The 18669-nt window shown below is 37.6% G+C and overlaps 1 protein-coding gene across 1 annotated transcript in view; it reads left to right on the top strand.

Moving 5' to 3' along the window:
• Positions 1-18669, top strand: part of BAZ1A (bromodomain adjacent to zinc finger domain 1A) — a 49010-nt gene that overhangs the window by 14715 nt on the left and 15626 nt on the right. The window contains exons 4-17 of the mRNA XM_026051850.1: positions 1081-1182; positions 2138-2225; positions 3241-3375; positions 3985-4087; positions 6719-6885; positions 7697-7792; positions 8811-8949; positions 9405-9551; positions 12448-12543; positions 12666-12890; positions 13575-13740; positions 13926-14039; positions 15021-15145; positions 16733-17341. Of these exons, the coding sequence (XP_025907635.1) occupies positions 1081-1182; positions 2138-2225; positions 3241-3375; positions 3985-4087; positions 6719-6885; positions 7697-7792; positions 8811-8949; positions 9405-9551; positions 12448-12543; positions 12666-12890; positions 13575-13740; positions 13926-14039; positions 15021-15145; positions 16733-17341 (2312 nt within the window). The remainder of the gene's footprint in view (positions 1-1080; positions 1183-2137; positions 2226-3240; positions 3376-3984; positions 4088-6718; positions 6886-7696; positions 7793-8810; positions 8950-9404; positions 9552-12447; positions 12544-12665; positions 12891-13574; positions 13741-13925; positions 14040-15020; positions 15146-16732; positions 17342-18669) is intronic.

Below are 18669 nucleotides of genomic sequence, written 5' to 3'. Positions count from 1 at the left end.
TGTGTATGAATAAGATAAGATGCTTATAGTATAATATTGGCACTTTTAGTTTAATATCTTTTGTGTGTCTGAACATTATATATAATAAAATTTCAGTATTTGAGTCTTTTAGACTATTAAACCAAAGACCTGGAAATACAGGAGTATATGATGAGGAAACAAGTAGGGATTTGCTACTGTTTAGGAAATCCTCTTGCAACAGTGTTCATTATCTTTCCTTTCTTGAGACCATAGATGATCATGAAGACCATGTTGCCACAAGAACAAAATACAAAGGTCCTCAACTTACAATATTTTATATAAGACTTTTGAGAAAGTCTTCATTTCTTTTAAATTAAATTAATATAGCAAACATTTAAATAATGAGATAGCGGCTAGATAATTTTAACAGATTTTAAATTATAGGCTAGTACAATGGCTGAAACATTTAACTTTTGCTAAATTGGATGTACTGAATTATTCTTTACAGCATGTTTCTGGGTTGTTTTGCTATTTTGATTAGCTTTTTATTTATTTTTCTTAAGTTGATCTGAGTGACTCAACTTAAAGCTTCAACTCAGAGAATAACATACAGGTAAAGCAGGTTGTTTATATCCAAGTGCTTATCAGTAGGTCTGATAAAGCTTGACTGTTTCCAAGTCTGCTTTCTTGTTTGACTTTGTTGATCATTTAATCATTGACATGCTGTTTTTATTTTATTTATCTTATTTTTTTTTTAATTTGAGAGATCTGCTCTCCCATTTGGCCCCCCTTCTCCTCCCTTCACCCCAAACAAGACACCGTTCCCCACATCCCTTTTCCTGTGCTTTGCAGATACTACTGTTGGCTTTGGTGCAGATTTAAAGCTAGTGAGCTGTAAGAAATTATAAATCCTCTTTTGTTCCAGTGGAAGTTACATACTGTGTTAAAGATGATTATTTTCAAGAGGTCTACTCTGTGTGTGTATATGTTTTACATAAAATACATATATCTTGTATAGTATCTATACTACTTAGACATTATATACATAAATCTCAGACAATTACGTAAAGATTGATATTCTGTGATTGTGTAATTAACTTCTTTTTGTTTTCATTTCAGGAAGAAGAAAGCCATAATTGATCCCTCTTTGTTCAAATATAAAGTCCAGCCTATTAAAAAAGAACTGTATGAATCTGTTATTGTTAAAGCATCTCAGTTAAGGTAAAAATGGTATATGAAAGTTAAAGTTGTGTCTTATGAACAACTATGTGAAGGTATAAGTTGCTATAAGGATATTTTTGATACAAAATAGTAGTTTTTAAGTAATATTATAGAATTATTAGAGACACTAGAACAATATATAGTCATTAAAGCAGCTATTAAAGGTTCAAGAATTTAGTGGAAAACTAAATTGTGAAGGGCTGTGTGCATGTATGTGTACATAAAAGAGGACATACTTTTTTGCCTGTTTTTTTGTTAATGTAGATGGTTCATCAAAATTCTGTGATTTCGATATTTTGMGAAAACTTCTCTGATCTCAAGTCATTTCAGTTCCAGTACGAGTGTTTGAGATGGAGTTAGTTTTCTTCATAAATTACTTTCTTGTCATCAACAAGTCACGTGATGTATTTGGCCCTCCTTCGGTAAATCATCCCTATTTTCCAGTGCATTTAAGCTCATATTAAACTTTAAGGTACTCAAGTACTTCAGGTGGTTTTTGTAAACATTTTTTAAAATTGTTTTTAATTTAAAAAACTATTTTTTAATCTTTTAATTAATTTTATTTGCTCTTTATGTTACTAGGTTAGAAACAACATTAGAGTATGTGACAGGATAAATAGGCTTTTGAGTGGTGTGTGTGTGTGTGCACATGCATATGTGCATAAAAGAGGACACGCCATGATGTTCACAACAAACATCATAGATTCATAAAACAATTATTTAAGTCCTACTTGCTTTTTTTGTTGGTTTGTTTTTGTTTACAAGGATATTTCATTGGGATTGCTGAGAACAGTTACTAGTTACAGTAGTAAGAGTGTAGTTTAGAATTAATAAAATAGCAAAAAGCTTGARATCATAAGCTCTATTACATGTGTTCTTGAACATATTGTCTGCTGTATTTAAACAACAATAAAAGTAAGTTAGCTGATAATGTTCCTTTTCTTTCCTCATACAGCCGGAGGAAACATCTCTTTTCTCGTGAYAGACTTAAACTTTTCCTGAAACAGCACTGTGAAGCACATGATGGAGTCATTAAAACGAAGGTAAATGCTTAGTACTTTCCAAGTAGTTACTTAAATTATCTTTCTGAAGTACATCTTGTCTAGCTTTTTCTTCATGTTCCTGTGTAGCTTCATTCTGTACAGGAAAGTGCTAAGGGATGAGGGCATCAGTGAGTCTTGCCACTGAAATTTGTTGAAAATGTCAAATGCAACTTTTTTTTTTTAGATGTATTTGTACCTTTAGAGTCTGTCTCTCTCAGAGAAGTAGAAGAATACGGTTTAAAGGGGGTTGGATGGCAAGTTTAGGCTGTCCCTTGTTTGGGCTGCTTTCAAGAGAGGATGTTCTTGATGCAGAAGAGTGGGACACAGTGTGCTGCGTCTGTGACCTGTCAATTATTTGTCACTTTCTGCTACCTGATGAAAATTGTGACGTTCTGTATATGTTTGCAATTCTCATCTGTTTGTTTGAGGGCTTTTGGAGCGTCTCYTTGTTCTGTTGTCGATTGCTTCTCGTTTCCGCACATACATGGACTTGTCCTCACTCCAGTSCTTTGTATCTGTATCAATATCACGATAGGGGCAGGCTTCCCAAAGTCACCATTTGAGGAAGCTGATTCAAAAAGAAACCTTGACAACTTAGAGAAAAGATGATAGTTTTTCCCCTTCTTCAAAATAGTTTAGTTGTGAATTTCTTCAGTAAATTGTTTTCTCTACCTTCTCTGTCAAAAGTCACCCCTACCACATTCCAGTAATTTACTGGAAAGTCTGGGTCCAGCTGTGTTTGTTAAAAGGTATCTAAATAAACATGATTTTTACCAAATGAAGCCAAATTATTTGCTCAAACGTGCTGCTTACATTATTACCCTCTTGCTGAATTAACTCTACTTTTATACCATTTTGGAATCTTTTCTGCTTTCTCTCAGCCAACGAATTGTGAATTTGTAACTTGCCTTCTGTGTCTGAATTCCTGGTACATAAAAGTTTTTTTTTTTTTTTTTTTACCTATGAAGAGGTAACAATTTCACAATAAATACCTGTTTTCATCTTTCTCACTAAGGCTGCATCAATTGCAAAGTACAGTCTAGCAGAACAAAATTTCTCGTACTTCTTTCCCGATGACCCACCGACATTCATCTTCAGTCCTGCAAGCAGAAGGCGAGGGAGGCCTCCAAAGAGGGCCTCTCTTAGTCAGGTAAGCAATGAATAAAGTTTTAATTTCTGATGAAAGCAGCAGTAGAGTCTTCTGTATTCTTCCATCTCCTGTATGAACTTTCAGGAGAATTGGAATGCAAAGCTGAAACTGTGCCTCTCCTTCCTCCCTTCCTTGGGTTTGATTTGGGAAATACTGCATCAAATAGATTGGTTTATGTTTAAGGAGAAAGTAATCAAACTTAATGTTTATCTTCTGATTTCTGGGATCCCACCAAAAAATCAGCTTTTCAGTGTGTTGTGAAGGTGTATATAGCACTTGTTCCTTCAGGATGGTTCATAAATAATCTAAAAATCTTTAATTCATACTTTCAGATGCAGTTAGTTAACTTGGCTTTTTTTTTGAACAACATAATGCTCTTAAATGACCTTATTCACAAAGCCAGCTGTGGAAAAAATATATATATATTTTTTACTATTAGAATTTCTACTATTAGAATCTTTACATAGTTAGTATGTTTGTGAGAAATGATTTTTAGCTTCTCTTTCTGCTTCTTTTAGAGAACTGTTGAAAATGGGGAGTATCTGTTGCAGGTCATATCACTGTACATACCGTGCTTTTTCTCACTGCTCTCCCCAAACTCCCTGTTAGGAGGACAAGGTTACTGCTAAACAAAACATCCCAGGAAACAGAAGTAAAGGAGCCAAGGAAAAGACGAGATTCCAGAGGCAGAAAGAAGAAATGCAGGCCATGGGTGAGTTGAGGTTCAGTCCTATGACTGGCAGAACCAGTTTTTGCAGGTTGCAGAGGTGACCATAATTAGTGTATTTTGGGGTCATGTCTTTCAAAGGGAAAAGCATAATAAGAGTGCAATGCCACAGCACTGTGGCAAAGTGCTCCTCTCTGTGGCTGGAATTGTTGCTTCCCCACTCTTTTACTGTCCTGTGGAAATGTATGGGGCTTTCAGGCAAACTATGTTGGGTCTCTATCTCAGCTAAGTAACGAGTGGGTGTCTGTCTCAAATAAATAATGAGCAAAGCAAAAATTTGGGGAGAAKTTTGGGTTTCAGGGCAATGTATATTTCCTGACTGTCTGTATAGCATGTGCTTTTAACACAGAAACAATCTGTGGTATGAGGAAATCTATAAATAGAAAAGCTACCTTAAAATTAAAAAGATGCAATGCTTTCTGAAACCTATAATAATCTGTAAGAAAATCCTTACATTAAACACTTGAGTCATTCTGAAGATGTCTTTTTGTAGACACTGGTGGTATGTCTGTGTGTTCTGCAGAATTATTTCAAATATGTTTACAGATTTTTGTAGGTAAAAGAGTACAAGTCACTTTGGAGGTTTTTATTTCAGACTGAATCATTTTGGCTTAGCTGTGTTCTATTTCTAATCTATTTAAACTTAGTTTCAAGTAAGATAAAATGACTCGTACCTTGCATATGTGTTTAACTAAGTAAATTGGCGTTTCTTCTTGTGGAGACAAAACAGTGAAACTCCTYCTTTCTCAGACAAGGTGTTTTTCTTAACTGAAAACCTTTCCTGAGGAAGAACATCATTGCTTACATTTGCGAAAATAATTTAAATTTTCAAKTTCTACCTTGTATTTCTATTACCATATGAGCATAGGTTGTTTTTAGGATGTAAGGAATGTTATGCCAACTCCATACATAAAGCAGGACTAACTAAATTTGACTGTGACTGCTCAGGACCTTATCTTTACAGCGGATAGGGACATCAGGGTATAACCAGCCCTTCTAAACTCCTTTGCACAGAGAACATCTATTTCTTATATGCTATAAATGACAAGCCAGGAGAAGCTAGCAATGGAGCAGTACCAAAGATTCATCACTATCAGTGCTCAGCTTCAGCAATATCAAACATCACGTGTGGTGCCATCTGCAGCTTTTCCAGTTTAGTTAAGACATGTTTTCTTTGCCTTATCCTGTTGCACCCCGTAAGGCAATGCTCACAAGGTACCCCAATTCAAACAAGAAAAGAGCAATCAGTCTTGCTTTAGTTGCCTGATATAGACATGCAAATGTATTTTTAATTTGTTCTTTTGCCGCCTGGCTAGAAAGCCACCACAGTATGTTAATATCCAGACTTGACAATAGCTTTATGTTTCTTGATAGGAAATGCAAAATAATCATGAATACATGAAATTAAAAAAAAATGCTGCATTGTCCCACTTGTTCTGTGTGTTCTTTTTGAGCTCAGTGTTGGCCCCTGAACCAAACTACTGCTTTAAAAATGGCATCTTTTCATTATGCTGTGAAAACAGAGTGTGATTCCTTCCATAAAATAAACTTAAAGCTCTGTGAATGTCATTGAATATAAACTGAAACATTTTACCTGTAAATAATAATTGGAATGGTAATTACTAACTTTCATAAAATCTCTTTAAAAGAGCTGCTAAAATTGTTAACTAATGGTATGCAATGGCAGCAAAATACACAAAGTACAGTGGAAAATCAGCTTTCCCAGAGGATTAGGGAGCATCAGCTTCCCTGCTTTTATTTTCCAGGTGAGAACCACTGGTGGTGTTTATAGGGGTGGTGTAGAAACTTTCTTGGCCACTTTCAGAATTTTATAGGGAAACTCAAACAATCTAATACAATCTTTATTTGCTTTTCCAGTGTCATCCATTTTCTATTAGAATTAGGGTTCTCCTCATTTTTTTTTTTCTTAACTTTCACTTGTGATTTTAGCCTTCTTTGTTTAATTAAAATGTTAAGTCCACTGACCCCATTTATTTGTTAGCTTGTGTGGGGGGCTAGTTCTGCAAATAAATCTGGATCTCCTCACATAATAACATTGTTACCTGTTAAGGTGTAGCTTAAAGTGTGTAAAAGAAGTAAAACTCGACAGAAGCATTGAAGAAATAACTACCTTTTCAGCAACTCACTAATAATTACTTTAAAAAAAACCACTTGTTTGAAGGATTTATTAACATGAATCATGGCTGTAGGACACTTACTGCGACACTGTTATTAAGCAGTCATTACTAAGTATGTTGCTGTAATTGTGTTATCAGTTGTCATTTTTAATTCTTAAGTTGGAGAACCGTAATAAACAAACTTCTGTGTGTGTACTCATAAAACCAAAAATATTTAGCTTTCTTACAGTGATGACAGCCTTGTAGAGCACATATAATGTGTTAGCACTGAAATTCTGATTGTCTAAAGAACGTCTGTGTGATTACTGGGTAGAGCAGAATTGAACTTTGGGTTGGCATAGAAACAACTCAGTCTTCATAACAATATCTTTTTCATATGGTAATTATAAAGCGATCAGTCTACCTATTTAGCATGTTTACATAAAATTAGCATTTTGTAAAAGAGAAATAACTTAGATTTGTTTGTATTTCTGTGCAGCTTTTGAAAAAGCTAAATTAAAACGAGAGAAGGCAAATGCTATAGAAGCCAGGAGAAAGGAGAAAGAAGATAAGGAAAAAAAGAGGGAAGAATTAAAGAAGATTGTGGAAGAAGAAAGGATGAAGAAGAAAGAAGAGAAAGAGAGGCTTAAAATAGAAAAGGAAAAAGTAATGCATTTGTATTATGTGCTTCTRTGGGAATATCATAATGTTTTCCTGGTTTATTTATTTCTGATTAGTTATCTACCTCAAGTTATTTTCCATCAACTATTCCCAAGTTATTAAGACCTGCGTTTTAACAAACTATGTTTTTATAAAATGTGGTTGTGCATTTATATTCATAGATAACACTTTCTGCTTTGTAGATTCACTTTTAATTTGCTTCTGAAGTAATAAAACCTTTTTTTTTGCTAATAATACACAGTAGTATTTGACGTGACAATTGTCTTCTGCATCAGAATTAGAGATACTGTAGACTGCCAACTACCACAGTGTGTTAAATCACCGTGGAGTTTCTTGTGTTTTTCCCACATTTCTCAATTTCCTAAATTTCCCAATAAATTTCCCAACTCCCATCCCTTTTTTATGAGAATTGTTGAATATTGTGTTATTTAGGCRTAATATGTACAAATTATTTATCCTGCTATTTCTTTAACCATGGCCACATCCACTATCTTTTTTTTTTTTGTGACAACTTTTATGAAAGATGCAGATTAAGAAAAAAATCTAAGATAAAAGTTAATGACTAACATGAGAAGGAAGCCCTGCAATTATTTTTTAATTTGCAACTTTACCAAAATTTTATACGAAAAAGGTGGGTTTTTTTTTTGTTTTGTTTTAATAAAATGTTTTATTTTTCAGTGCTACTGAAGTGGTAGAGGTCGAGGCATGGTTCTAGAAATTGTAATAGGAAGAACTGATGATCTGTTTTTTTCCTTTCTGACTTCTCTATCCCTTCCTCCTTCCTYGTCCCCACTAGGAAAGAGAGAAGCTGCGAGAAGAAAAAAGAAGATACGTGGAATACCTAAAGCAGTGGAGTAAACCTAGGGAAGATATGGAGTGTGATGATCTTAAGGTATGATTGAACACGTGTTTGRAGTAGTGCAGGCTTCACTTCTGCTTTACAACGTCCTCAAGGCAGTTCCCATCGTGCAGAGGCAGATTGCATGTGACCTGGATGGCAGGGGTTGTGTGCTGGCAGCAGGCATGTAGTCCCAGGATGATGCTGTTAGGATAGACAACGTTTTTATCCTCCAAAAATCTTACTAGTTTCTCAGTCTTAATATTGAAAAATCTTTTCTCTCCTTCCTTCTCCCCTCCCAGCTCCAAATTGTTGAAGTTGCTGGGCAGAGGGTATTGAATACACCYGACTGCTCAAATAGATGTACAGTAAGGATTTACCTAGAGTAAACCTGAGTTACTTGAAAGGTATGAGTGATGAAGAAATCAACTTTGGATGCAAAAGGTAGAAAGGAGCTGAGTGTTTTTTTGTTCTTGGTTTTGTTTTTTTCATTCCTTGTGGTGCTCCTTTTATTTAAACTCCAGCGATACCAGTGAAAAAACACAAATGCCAGTCAACTACATCTACATCAGATGTGACCTTGCACAAGTTAATATTAGACACGTGTTTTGTACATGCTCGGGATTTTTGTTTACTCTCTGCCAGAAATGCTGCCTTTTGTTTTTTAAAGAATGTTTATTACTTGTCTGGGCAATTCCAGCATATTCAAAAACTCTTTTGGACTAATACAGGTTTAAAAGAAAAAACTTCACAGCGTACAGTGTTAAACTGTTAGCAGTTTTGAGTTTCTTAAGGCAAAGATTGAGCTTGTTCGTATTTATAAAGTTGACTATTTCTGTATCTCCAAAGATTTGATGAATTGCGTGTTATTCAGTGTCTTAATTACAATACTACAAATATTACCATATTAATTGACTGCGTGTCTTTCAGAAATATTTTCTGTAAAATATAATGAAGAGATAATATAATGAATTGAATATATTTCTTAGAACGATAAACTGTTCATGCGGTTAGTCGCCTGTGTACTCGCTGAAGCCATGCATTGGGTTAAGTTGTTCTCTTTGGATTGCAGGAACTTCCAGTGCCAATGCCAGTGAAGACCAGGCTTCCTCCTGAGATCTTTGGTGATGCTCTGATGGTTTTGGAGTTTCTGTATGCTTTCGGGGAACTCTTTGATCTTCAAGATGAGTTTCCTGAAGGAGTAACTTTAGGTAGGTTGTCATTTACAGGGCAAGATGCCCCAATTTGTGGGGTCAGTTCTGCTCCCAAACATCTTAAATGTGCATGCATTTATCAGCTTTCTGTGCAGTTTTAGTGTGTCAGTGCTTACACAAACGTATCAATCAATTTTTCTCTTCACAGTCAACCTCTGCAGTATCGGTACAATTAAGATTAATTTCAATGTAGGAATTGTTGATWTAGTCTACTTGTATATTTCTCTTGCAGTTAAATAATAAGAAAGGGCATAGTTTTGTCARTGTGTTCTTTCTGACAGCATCTCTGTAAGAATATTCACAGTAAATTATGGAAAAATAACTCGGTTATCATCTGAAGGGATTTTATCTGATTATCTGAAGGGGGGAAAAGAAACATGTTTTCATTCTTCAATACTTAATTACATTGCAACATTGTGGCAAAAGTGACCCTTCTTAAACTCTATTCACAGAAGTTTTAGAGGAAGCTCTTGTAGGAAATGACACTGAAGGCCCACTGTGTGAATTGCTGTTTTTCTTCCTGACTGCCATCTTTCAGGCAATGGCCGAAGAGGAAGAGGAAGTGGCCAAAGATCAAATAGCTGACGCTGAGACCAAAGGTCAGATCTTAATTTTGCTACTTAAACTGAAATTCCTCTGGAATTAACTTTAAAGTGCATGCGTTATGGCATTCCTGTGTTTAACCTTGTCTTATTGTGCATGGATAATGCATATAAATGGACTTGTTTTTTCTGTTTTATCTGGAATAAAAGTTTTAAACCGGGCATGGAGGGCCAGGGAGGGAAAAGAAAAAGCAAGCTTGTTGCTGCTGTGGTTGCATCCAGCAAAGCATAATAAGCATTTAACAGCACTGCTTATGTTCTGGAGGTGCAGGAAAGCATCTTCACCTCCTTCCTCCTCCTTCAGCACTGTTAGATGTTTCTCCTGAGGGCCAGGAAAAGAGGCATTTTCATAAATCTTCTGACAAGTTTTTATCTGCAGCTATTTAAAAAAAAAAAAAAAAAAAGCCTAAACCTGATACCAGCTAAAAAACTAAATTCTTAAGTACAGCTCTGATGGAAAATTCAATGTTGGTTGTCCTTCAAGATGCACAGATGTGCAGGTAGGCTCCCGGGTGCTACTGTGCTGCAGTGCTTTCCAGCAAAGCATCTTGCACTCGCTGCCCCTGGGCACTGCTCTAAGGCTGAAGCTGCCCATGGGTTCAGGCACACTCGCCGTACACGAGCCASTAATCAGGTTGTTGATGTGGTCAGCAACGTTATGTGTGTGTCGTCATCCTTAATAGGCTGTTTCTCTTCATGTTCAGCCAGCTTAATGATTCAGGTTTTAGTCTGTGAATGCTCTGCRCCTATTTCTGCAGCGCTGTATTTATAGCATCTTACTGATTCTGCAGCAAATGCCTCAGAGGTCTGATTTTTGACTGAGGCAATGGTTTCATGATGCAAAATGTTTGCTAGTCCTGCCAGCTCCAAGTGTTCTGTGTCACCTTTTGCACACCCCGGGTATCCATGCCCTCATGGAATGCCCATCCATGCAACCCTGCATGAACCCGGAGCCTCATTCGGCTTGTTAGGCACCTCCTGGACAAATTGATGGTCGCTCAAACACCGCTCATGYGACGGAGGACCTAGGAGGAAGCATSAGGCAGGGAGCCTYGCAAGCGCTCGAGGTGTTGCCSTTGCRTTGGCCTTGRGGTTGGGAGTGCGGGGCCGGAGCGCCCTGCGGCCCCCTTGGCCCCTGCAGCGCTTGGTGGGAAGGGAGCCGGCGTTGGCTGCCCAACGTTGGCCTGTCTGTCCTCTGCTCCTGGGCTGCCACGTCACTCACCAGTTAGAGCAGAAGCTTTGCCCCCCGTCCTGCTAACCTGGCTTCATCAGAAGATGAAGAATGTAAAAATATAAACAAGAATATAAGAATATTCTCTGCTTGAGCTCCAGGGAATCCTGTGTTTCCCTGTGAGACAGATGCMTGAAAAACAGGACGCTTCCTCTGATTTCTCCCCTGGATCCCGTGCGCTTCCGTGCTTAAGATTTGCATCCAAGCTGTGACATGCCTGTATGTAAAGCATGGTACTATTTTTAGTAGTAGATGCTGCCCGTGGTAAGTGAATAGGGTTATAAACTTGATAAAGTGTAAGCCTATTTAGAGCTTTAATACTGATTTTAGTTATTGTAGAGTAGATTCTCATTAGAATCCTTATTGTTCATAACGATGACCAGGCAAAGATGCAATSTAGCTCTCATTTTAATATGAGTGTCTGAGGTTGGCAAGGGCAGAAATGACCCTCTCACTTCTCATTTTGCAGAGTTGAGGGAAGGCAGTTTGTCTATTTTCTGCTTTCATTTAAAGCCTTCGAAATTTCAGGTTTTCTTCCTCTTGTTCAGACACCTTCTATCCCCTAAAAGAATGGGATGTTCTTGGCTCTGTAATTCTACCTGACCAAACCAGTAGTATCAGCATGAATGCCTGGAAACTTAAATTTTGTGCAGGCAATTWTTCTGTTTCTTTTTTCAGGCAGAAAGTATCATATAGGGGTTCGGTGTGTCGTACTTTCTCATGCTTTATTATATAGATATGGAGAGAGGAAGGAAAGCGCAGGGGTTAATTTTCTAGGGTCTGAGCAAAAATTTTCGAATTACATCAGTTACAATGCGAGAACCTGTGAATTTTGCTTTTATTTAGTCTTAGCTTGGATTTGTGCCTCTCTCCACTTTGTGGCTTTGTAATTGCTTTATGATTTGGACTGGAGTAAAGTAAAATTGTTGCAATGGTTTGTAAGACTGGCAAAATTCTGCCAACCCTCTGGAGAAATACCTGCCCAGTGCTAAGGAAACCTGCTGTCCAAGAAACAGTCCCGCTGTTTCTCCCTTTCRTTCCCACTGCTTCACTGGTCAGTCTGCTCAAGTGTGTTGCTCCTTCCTGAGTGCAGATGCTTCTGTTGTCCAGCTCGTTTTGTTGAAATTTTGTTTCTTTTTAATGATGTACTAATGGTGTGTGTGCAGAATGAGCAAGTTTATGTCCAAGTTAGATAATAAAAACATACAGTGAATGATGATAACCAGTGTCAAAATGTCCTATTAGTTTGAACAGTCTTTCCTAAAGCCAGGAAGATAACAGGCAATAACAATTCATTTAGGGGTACAAAGTACAGGTGTGTTTGCACTTATTTTTGCTTTTGCTTTCAAGTGCCTCCTGATTTGTTTCCACTGTCTTCTCTGTTGCCTTTGTGCATGTTTTGTGTGTTGTTGGTTGCTTTAGCAGCTCTGTGTAGGGAGAAAAGCTTGTAGCCTTGTGTTGCATGCCCTTAGCTCTTAGATGGATTTAAGGATGTGTGAAATTTAATTTGGGTGTTGAATTGAGTTTTGAATACGTTGATGCTTTTGTGACTATCGGGCCCTTTTTTGCTTTCTCTGCAATTTCTATAAAACAGCTTGCTTTCCTCCCTTCCGCAGTACAAGTTTTAACTTGCACTAGAATAAAGTGTTTATTTCCTTAAAGATTTAACAGAGGCTTTGGATGAAGATGCAGACCCCACAAAATCTGCACTGTCTGCAGTTGCAACTTTGGCAGCTGCATGGCCCCAGTTACATCAGGGTATGTGTGGGTTTCACTTCTTGTTTTGTTACTGTTCTTATTTTGCTCTGTGTTTTAAAGCACGCTTATATAAATATTTTTGATGCCTTTGTGAAATAACTGTTCATTCTTCTTAACTGTAGGCTGCAATTTGAAAAACTTGGATCTTGATAGCTGCACTCTTTCTGAGATTCTCAGACTTCACATTCTAGCGTCAGGCGCTGATGTAACATCAGCTAATGCAAAATACCGTTACCAGAAACGAGGCGGGTTTGATGCCACTGACGATGCTTGCATGGAGCTGAGATTAAGTAATCCTGGCCTCTTGAAGAAGCTTTCAAGTACCTCAGTGTATGATTTGTTGCCAGGTAATCAAATAAGCATTAGTGGTGATAGGCCTGCTCTCCAAGTGATGGGTTGTGCAGTTGTTTCAGATCAATGAATCACTTGTGATCAGAGACCAGAGGTGGTTATGTCACAGAATGAGTTAGTTTGGAAGGGATCACTGAGGGGCAGTCCTCAGGAGGCCCCACCAAATCAGAGACCACGGAGAGAGGGACTCTCATTACCTCTGGGTAGCTTTCTCAAGTCAAGGTGAAAATGCATTAGTCTGGCTTGCAGAATGGCTCTCTGGGGGAGCAGCACTTTGAATGTTAGACCATGCTTTTTGTTCTATGCTTAAATTTGGTTTGCTTAAATTATTTGAAAGTGGAGAAAAGGCAGATGTGCRCTGCTCTTGTATCCCAGGCTTGAAGGCAATATTGCCTTTCAGTTCTTAAATACCTTAAATACCCCTTAAATAGTGGATCACACTAAGCAAACTCATCCTGGAGTGCTAAGAGTTAAGAAAATAAAAATAAAGGTTGGTGTCTCTAAGCAAAGCAGGTATTTCGGCCTTTTCAAGAAATGCCCTTTTGCACATGCAGGCTAATACTGTGCATGTATTTGACATCTCCCTGTTTACTGAGAAGCCTTCAGTTTGCAGTRTGCAACAGCAAGGATTATTTATCAGTTGTATAATGGAATATAAACACAKGTGTGGATTTTCTTAGGAGAAAAGATGAAGATCCTGCATGCCCTGTGTGGGAAGCTTCTGACACTCGTCTCCACTCGAGATTTCATTGAGGACTCCGTGGATGTGTTACGGCAGGCGAAGCAGGAGTTCAGAGAGTTAAAGGCCGAACAGCATCGCAAGGAGCGAGAAGCAGCGGCTGCAAGGTAACCTTTTGGGCATCCTCTGTTGGTTTCGTGAGGAAAAAGGAGGAGAACTTCATGCTAAGCATGATGTTTCTCCAAATTACTGTTATTCTTACGTGGTGCTGGGGAGTCCAAGGGGAGGAATTGCAGTTGGAGTAGATACGAGATGACTGGCAACTGACTTTCTATTTCCTTCCTACAATTAGGATACGTAAGAGGAAGGAAGAAAGGTTAAAAGAACAAGAACTGAAAATGAAAGAGAAACAAGAAAAGCTGAAGGAAGAGGAGCAAAGAAATCCTGCTGCAGAAGTACCTGTTGGGTATGAGAAATTGTATTACTGATGTATATAAGACTATGGGCCCGCTTTTTAAATGGCACTTCAAGTGTACGTGGCAGAGCTTCCCTATTTGATTTCATAAACTTAAATAAAAAATATACTTTGTTATATAGTCAAGTATATAGCTCTGAATGTGGATTTTTTTTCTTCTTCTTTCTAGAATTGTTTTGTGAAAGCAATTTTATTTTTTAAATCAGTTTTAGTGTCATGCTAAYGCCTGCGTAACAGCTTTACTTAGTGGCAAGAGAAACTTCCAAAATTTAATTTGTATTTTTGCATTACCTTTGTAATTGTATTTGATTTCATATCTATGAAGATCTTTRTAGTAGTCCATTCTAGTTTTTCTAATTTGAAAAACTGGTCTGAGCTAGATAAACTATTATGTGAGGTCAATATTATAAATCAAATTAATAGCACAGCATTTTTTAAAATGTGCTGTGATAKCCCAGGTGATAACGCAAGATTTTTTTTTTGTTCTATTAATAAAACTGTATGGTTTCAGGTGATAAGATTCATGCACATGCAGCTGTACATGATTCCAGAAAAAAAAATCAAAATGTATATACAACACTATATCTTTACCTGCTTGAGGAAGGGAGTTAGTTAAATAAATCTGCTTGCAAGAGGTGAGCATGGGCCAGAGACAGATGTTTGCTATGTTTCTGAAAATATAATAGAGAAAAAAAATGAATAAAATGTTTTCCTGTAATGGATGAATGTAGTTCTTAAGGCTGTTAAATTATATTTAGTTGATGAATAAATGCATCATAATCCTTTTGTAAAATAGTGTATGTTTTGGCATGGAAGCATTTTTGGGTTTAGTAAAGGTAATTCAGTTTAGTAGAATAACACTGAAATACCTCTTATAGGGGTCTGATTATAAGAATGTTCTTTAAATATATGCATAAAATAGTGAAGACCAGAGTGATGGGTTGGTCACCTTTGTTTATTTTGTCCTACCAGGGAGGAGGAACGGGAGGACCTTGATACCAGTACAGAGAGCAAAGAAGTTGAACGTAAAGAGCAAGAYATGGACACAGTAACAGAGGATGAAGAGGAGTTGGGACCAAACAAAAAAGGCAGAAGAGGTAATCCTTTAATGTAATGCTCTATGTCATACAAGTAAACCAATGCACCACAGATTTGTATGCACATACCTGGGAAGCTGCTGTTTTCTGTAGCAAGCTTTTGTGAAGTATTAATCTTCCCTGAAAATGTGCARGGAAGCAAGGCTCATGATGAGTTATTGAGGGTGTAGAGCTGGTTGGATCTCCTTGTAGCTCTCAGCTCTTCRTGCTTCCACACTTCTGTTCCTTTGGTCTCCCATGCCTACTGTGTGTTTCCTCTTTGTTTTTCAAACAGGCAGTTGTCTGGCAAAGTTTTATAATTTAGCTCATACTGTAGCTTGCTGACCTTGCATAAGTCTAATAAATTATAAATTTATAAATGATTTTGATTCTTTTAATTGGGAAGTCGCAAAAGCGAAAAGTGTTTTAAAAAACCATGTCCCACCGAGTAGTTGGGTTTAGATGTGGCTTTTTACATAGGAATGTATGCTACTCCATTAAGAAGGAAACCAGATTTATCCCCAAGTATCAGTTTGTTGGGAGCCRCTGGAGAAGCTGCAGTGCCCTCAATGACACAGCCTGCAATCTGTAATTAGATACAGAAATCACTAATGAGGGATGAATAGTTGATCACTTGCATTGCCAGCTCATCTGTTCCTTTCTCTCTTGACAGCTTTGTGGTARTGTCTGTGCCAAATGAAAGCCCGTGGATGATTTCTGACTTTTATATTGCAGTTGTACCTGTAATAGAAACTCTGAGCCTTTCAGTTACACAGTTTAGATTTAGGTTTTAGTTTTTAGATTTAGTTACACAGTTTGGATTTCGTTACAGTTTTATGATGAAGACCTCAAGAAGCACTGAAAATACTTTCAAGTTTCTCAAATTCCCAAGAAAGTCTGAGACTTTATGCCTSTCAGGTAGACGAGTCTTTCCCACTCTTGGCTCCAAACAGAGAAACTGATGGTGATGCTAGAAAACTGAAAGCTGTGGATGCTGGCAGCATCTTTTGCAGTTTTACATTCCAGTTAGAAGACTCTTTCTGTGTAACTCTTGGAACCAGACTGGCAAACTCAAATGTGAACTGGAATGTCTTTAGTGGGATGAAAAGGAAGTAACATGGAAAAGTATATGGAAAAAAGAAATTGGATAATGTAGCCAGGTTTGCAATATAAGTTTTATATAGGGATTCTGGTTTTACTTGGAGTCTTGGGAGATTTGAGTGTTTTATGTATGGAAAGCTAAGTCCGAAAGGTATTTTATACTTAATAATGAAATTGCTAGAATTGTACTGTCATGATGGAAGATTATTTTATAACATACTTTTAAGTTCTTAAAATATTCTTTTYACAATGTTAAAATTATGACAGTAAGTGAGACTTAGACTGGGACACTAAAGTACAATAAAGATGGCTCCTTTTTAATTAAGGGAAGGGGTGTAATACCCCTTGATTTTTTTTTAATAAAGCTAATATTCGTTCCTTGAATGGGTTCATGTTCCTTGACAGTATAGCGGGAGAGAAGGAAAAACTGCCCTTTACTTGCCATATTTTAATTAAATACAAAATTTTTGAGCACGTTGCTATCAGTGTCCTTCCTTTACCTTTTAGGAAGGAGAGGGCAAAATGGATATAAAGAATTTACAAGGCAAGAGGAGAGCGTTTCCGAAAAGAGCGAGCCTCTTACCGCTGAAGAGGAAGCAGCTTTAAAACAGGAGCAACAGAGGAAAGAGAAGGATCTCCTGGAGAAGATCCAGAAYGCGACAGCCTGCACCAACATCACCCCTCTGGGCCGTGACCGCTTGTACCGACGCTACTGGATTTTCCCCTCCGTTCCTGGCTTGTTTATAGAAGAGGATTTTTCTGGTCTCACCGAAGACATGTTGTTGCCTCGAACCTCTTCCTTTCAGAGTAATGTACAGTCTTGCACAAGTGAACCTCAGGTATTCAGTAAAACTGGAGAGTCTTTGAAATCCTCTGAATCTACCTCCACTATTGACCAAGATTCACACACCAGTGTTGTTGTAGAGGTGCCAAGGCCAGTATATAAACCAAACCGGTGGTGCTTTTACAGTTCTCGGGAACAACTGGACCAGCTCCTCGAGGCTCTCAATTCCCGAGGACACAGGGAGAGTGCCTTAAAAGAAACTCTTTTACAAGAGAAAAGTAGAATATATGAACAACTAAGCTGTTTTCCTGTGGAAAAATTCCATATTCCAGGTAAAGTTCCTGATTTCTCTCTGTTTCTGCATTTGTAACTAATACAATCTAGTAGTCTGTAATTCTCATTTAATGTCAGTTACTAAGAAATAAGAATTATATGTGGTTTTGCTCTGAAAAACATGTTTTGAGGGTTTGGGAAGTTGTTTTTTTTTTTTTTTTTTGCTCATGTATCTACGTTTTATGGTGTTGATAGCATTAAAAAGTGCAATAGTTCCTGTCCTTCCTCACTGCTTAGTAAAATGGAATTTGCTTCAAGAAAAAGAAATGTAGGAAGTGACGTGAGCTTTGGCCAAAGATTAATTACATGTAATCTGGGAATAAAGATTAAAGGTAAATGTGTTAAAGATAAATCACAGTATTGATCATYTGACACCTCATTTCCTTCACCTCACTGAAAAGTATTATGCCTTTGGAGACATAAACATCATGAAGAGAAGCAGTGGCTCTTGTGTTCATATCCAGACCTGTATTTTGACCAAGGGAAAGGTGRCACATGGCAAAGTTGCTCTACTATCTTTGAGAGGGAAAAGGAAAAAAAGGAAAAAATGTATAGTTGTGGTGGTGGTTACGTGGCATCAGGGCAGTGAATTTTGTGACTTTTGGCAGATGTTCATTACAGGAAGACAAGGCATATGCAGAATGTTTTCTTGGGTTCAAAATGTAAACCTAGAAGGGCTTAAAATATATTTTAGATATTTAGATTTCTTTGATCGCATTTTAGAGATTTAGCTCCYGTTTCCCTTGATGGAGACTAGCACAACACAGGGGCAGTAGCTGAGCTTTAATTGGGGGTCTTGTGAGTGTGTTTTTGTCTTTTGGTGAGATTTTCTGTGTCCTTTCCTGCTCCTTACCTTGCAGTTGTAGTGGTGGTGTTCCCTAGTTTTGCTAGCTGCTCTCTTTACCTGTATTTTGTGTGTTGCTTTCCTCCCTGAAGCCATTGTGTTTCCACACACATTTTCTTTTCTATGCTAAAATTACAGAATAATGTTGACCCAGGGTTATTTTTGGACTTGAGAATTTTGTTTTAATAGCAAGAAAATGACATGCAGCAGTTTAATGCCAGTGCCTCCCTGCGTGATCAGCAATGAAACGTGCCCTTGTGCAGCTCTGCTCTGGAGAGCTTTGCTCTGCGGGGCCGCCTTCTTGCCTTTATTCACATGACAGGCAGGACAGCTGGAAACTAATCTGTGATTATGTTTTTTGCCCTGCTCTGCACACTGCCTTTCTTCTTCTCACTCGCAAGAAAATGGAAATAAAACAAAAATGCACTATTATGTAATTTTAAATATTTACTCTAGCATTTTTWAAAATCTCTCTTCGCTATC

This window comes from Nothoprocta perdicaria, unplaced genomic scaffold, assembly GCF_003342845.1.
Source record: "Nothoprocta perdicaria isolate Ctin4 unplaced genomic scaffold, notPer1 scaffold_8, whole genome shotgun sequence".
NCBI lineage: Eukaryota > Metazoa > Chordata > Aves > Tinamiformes > Tinamidae > Nothoprocta > Nothoprocta perdicaria.
Note: the sequence above shows the minus strand (reverse complement) of the source record. Positions and strands in the feature narration are given on the sequence as shown.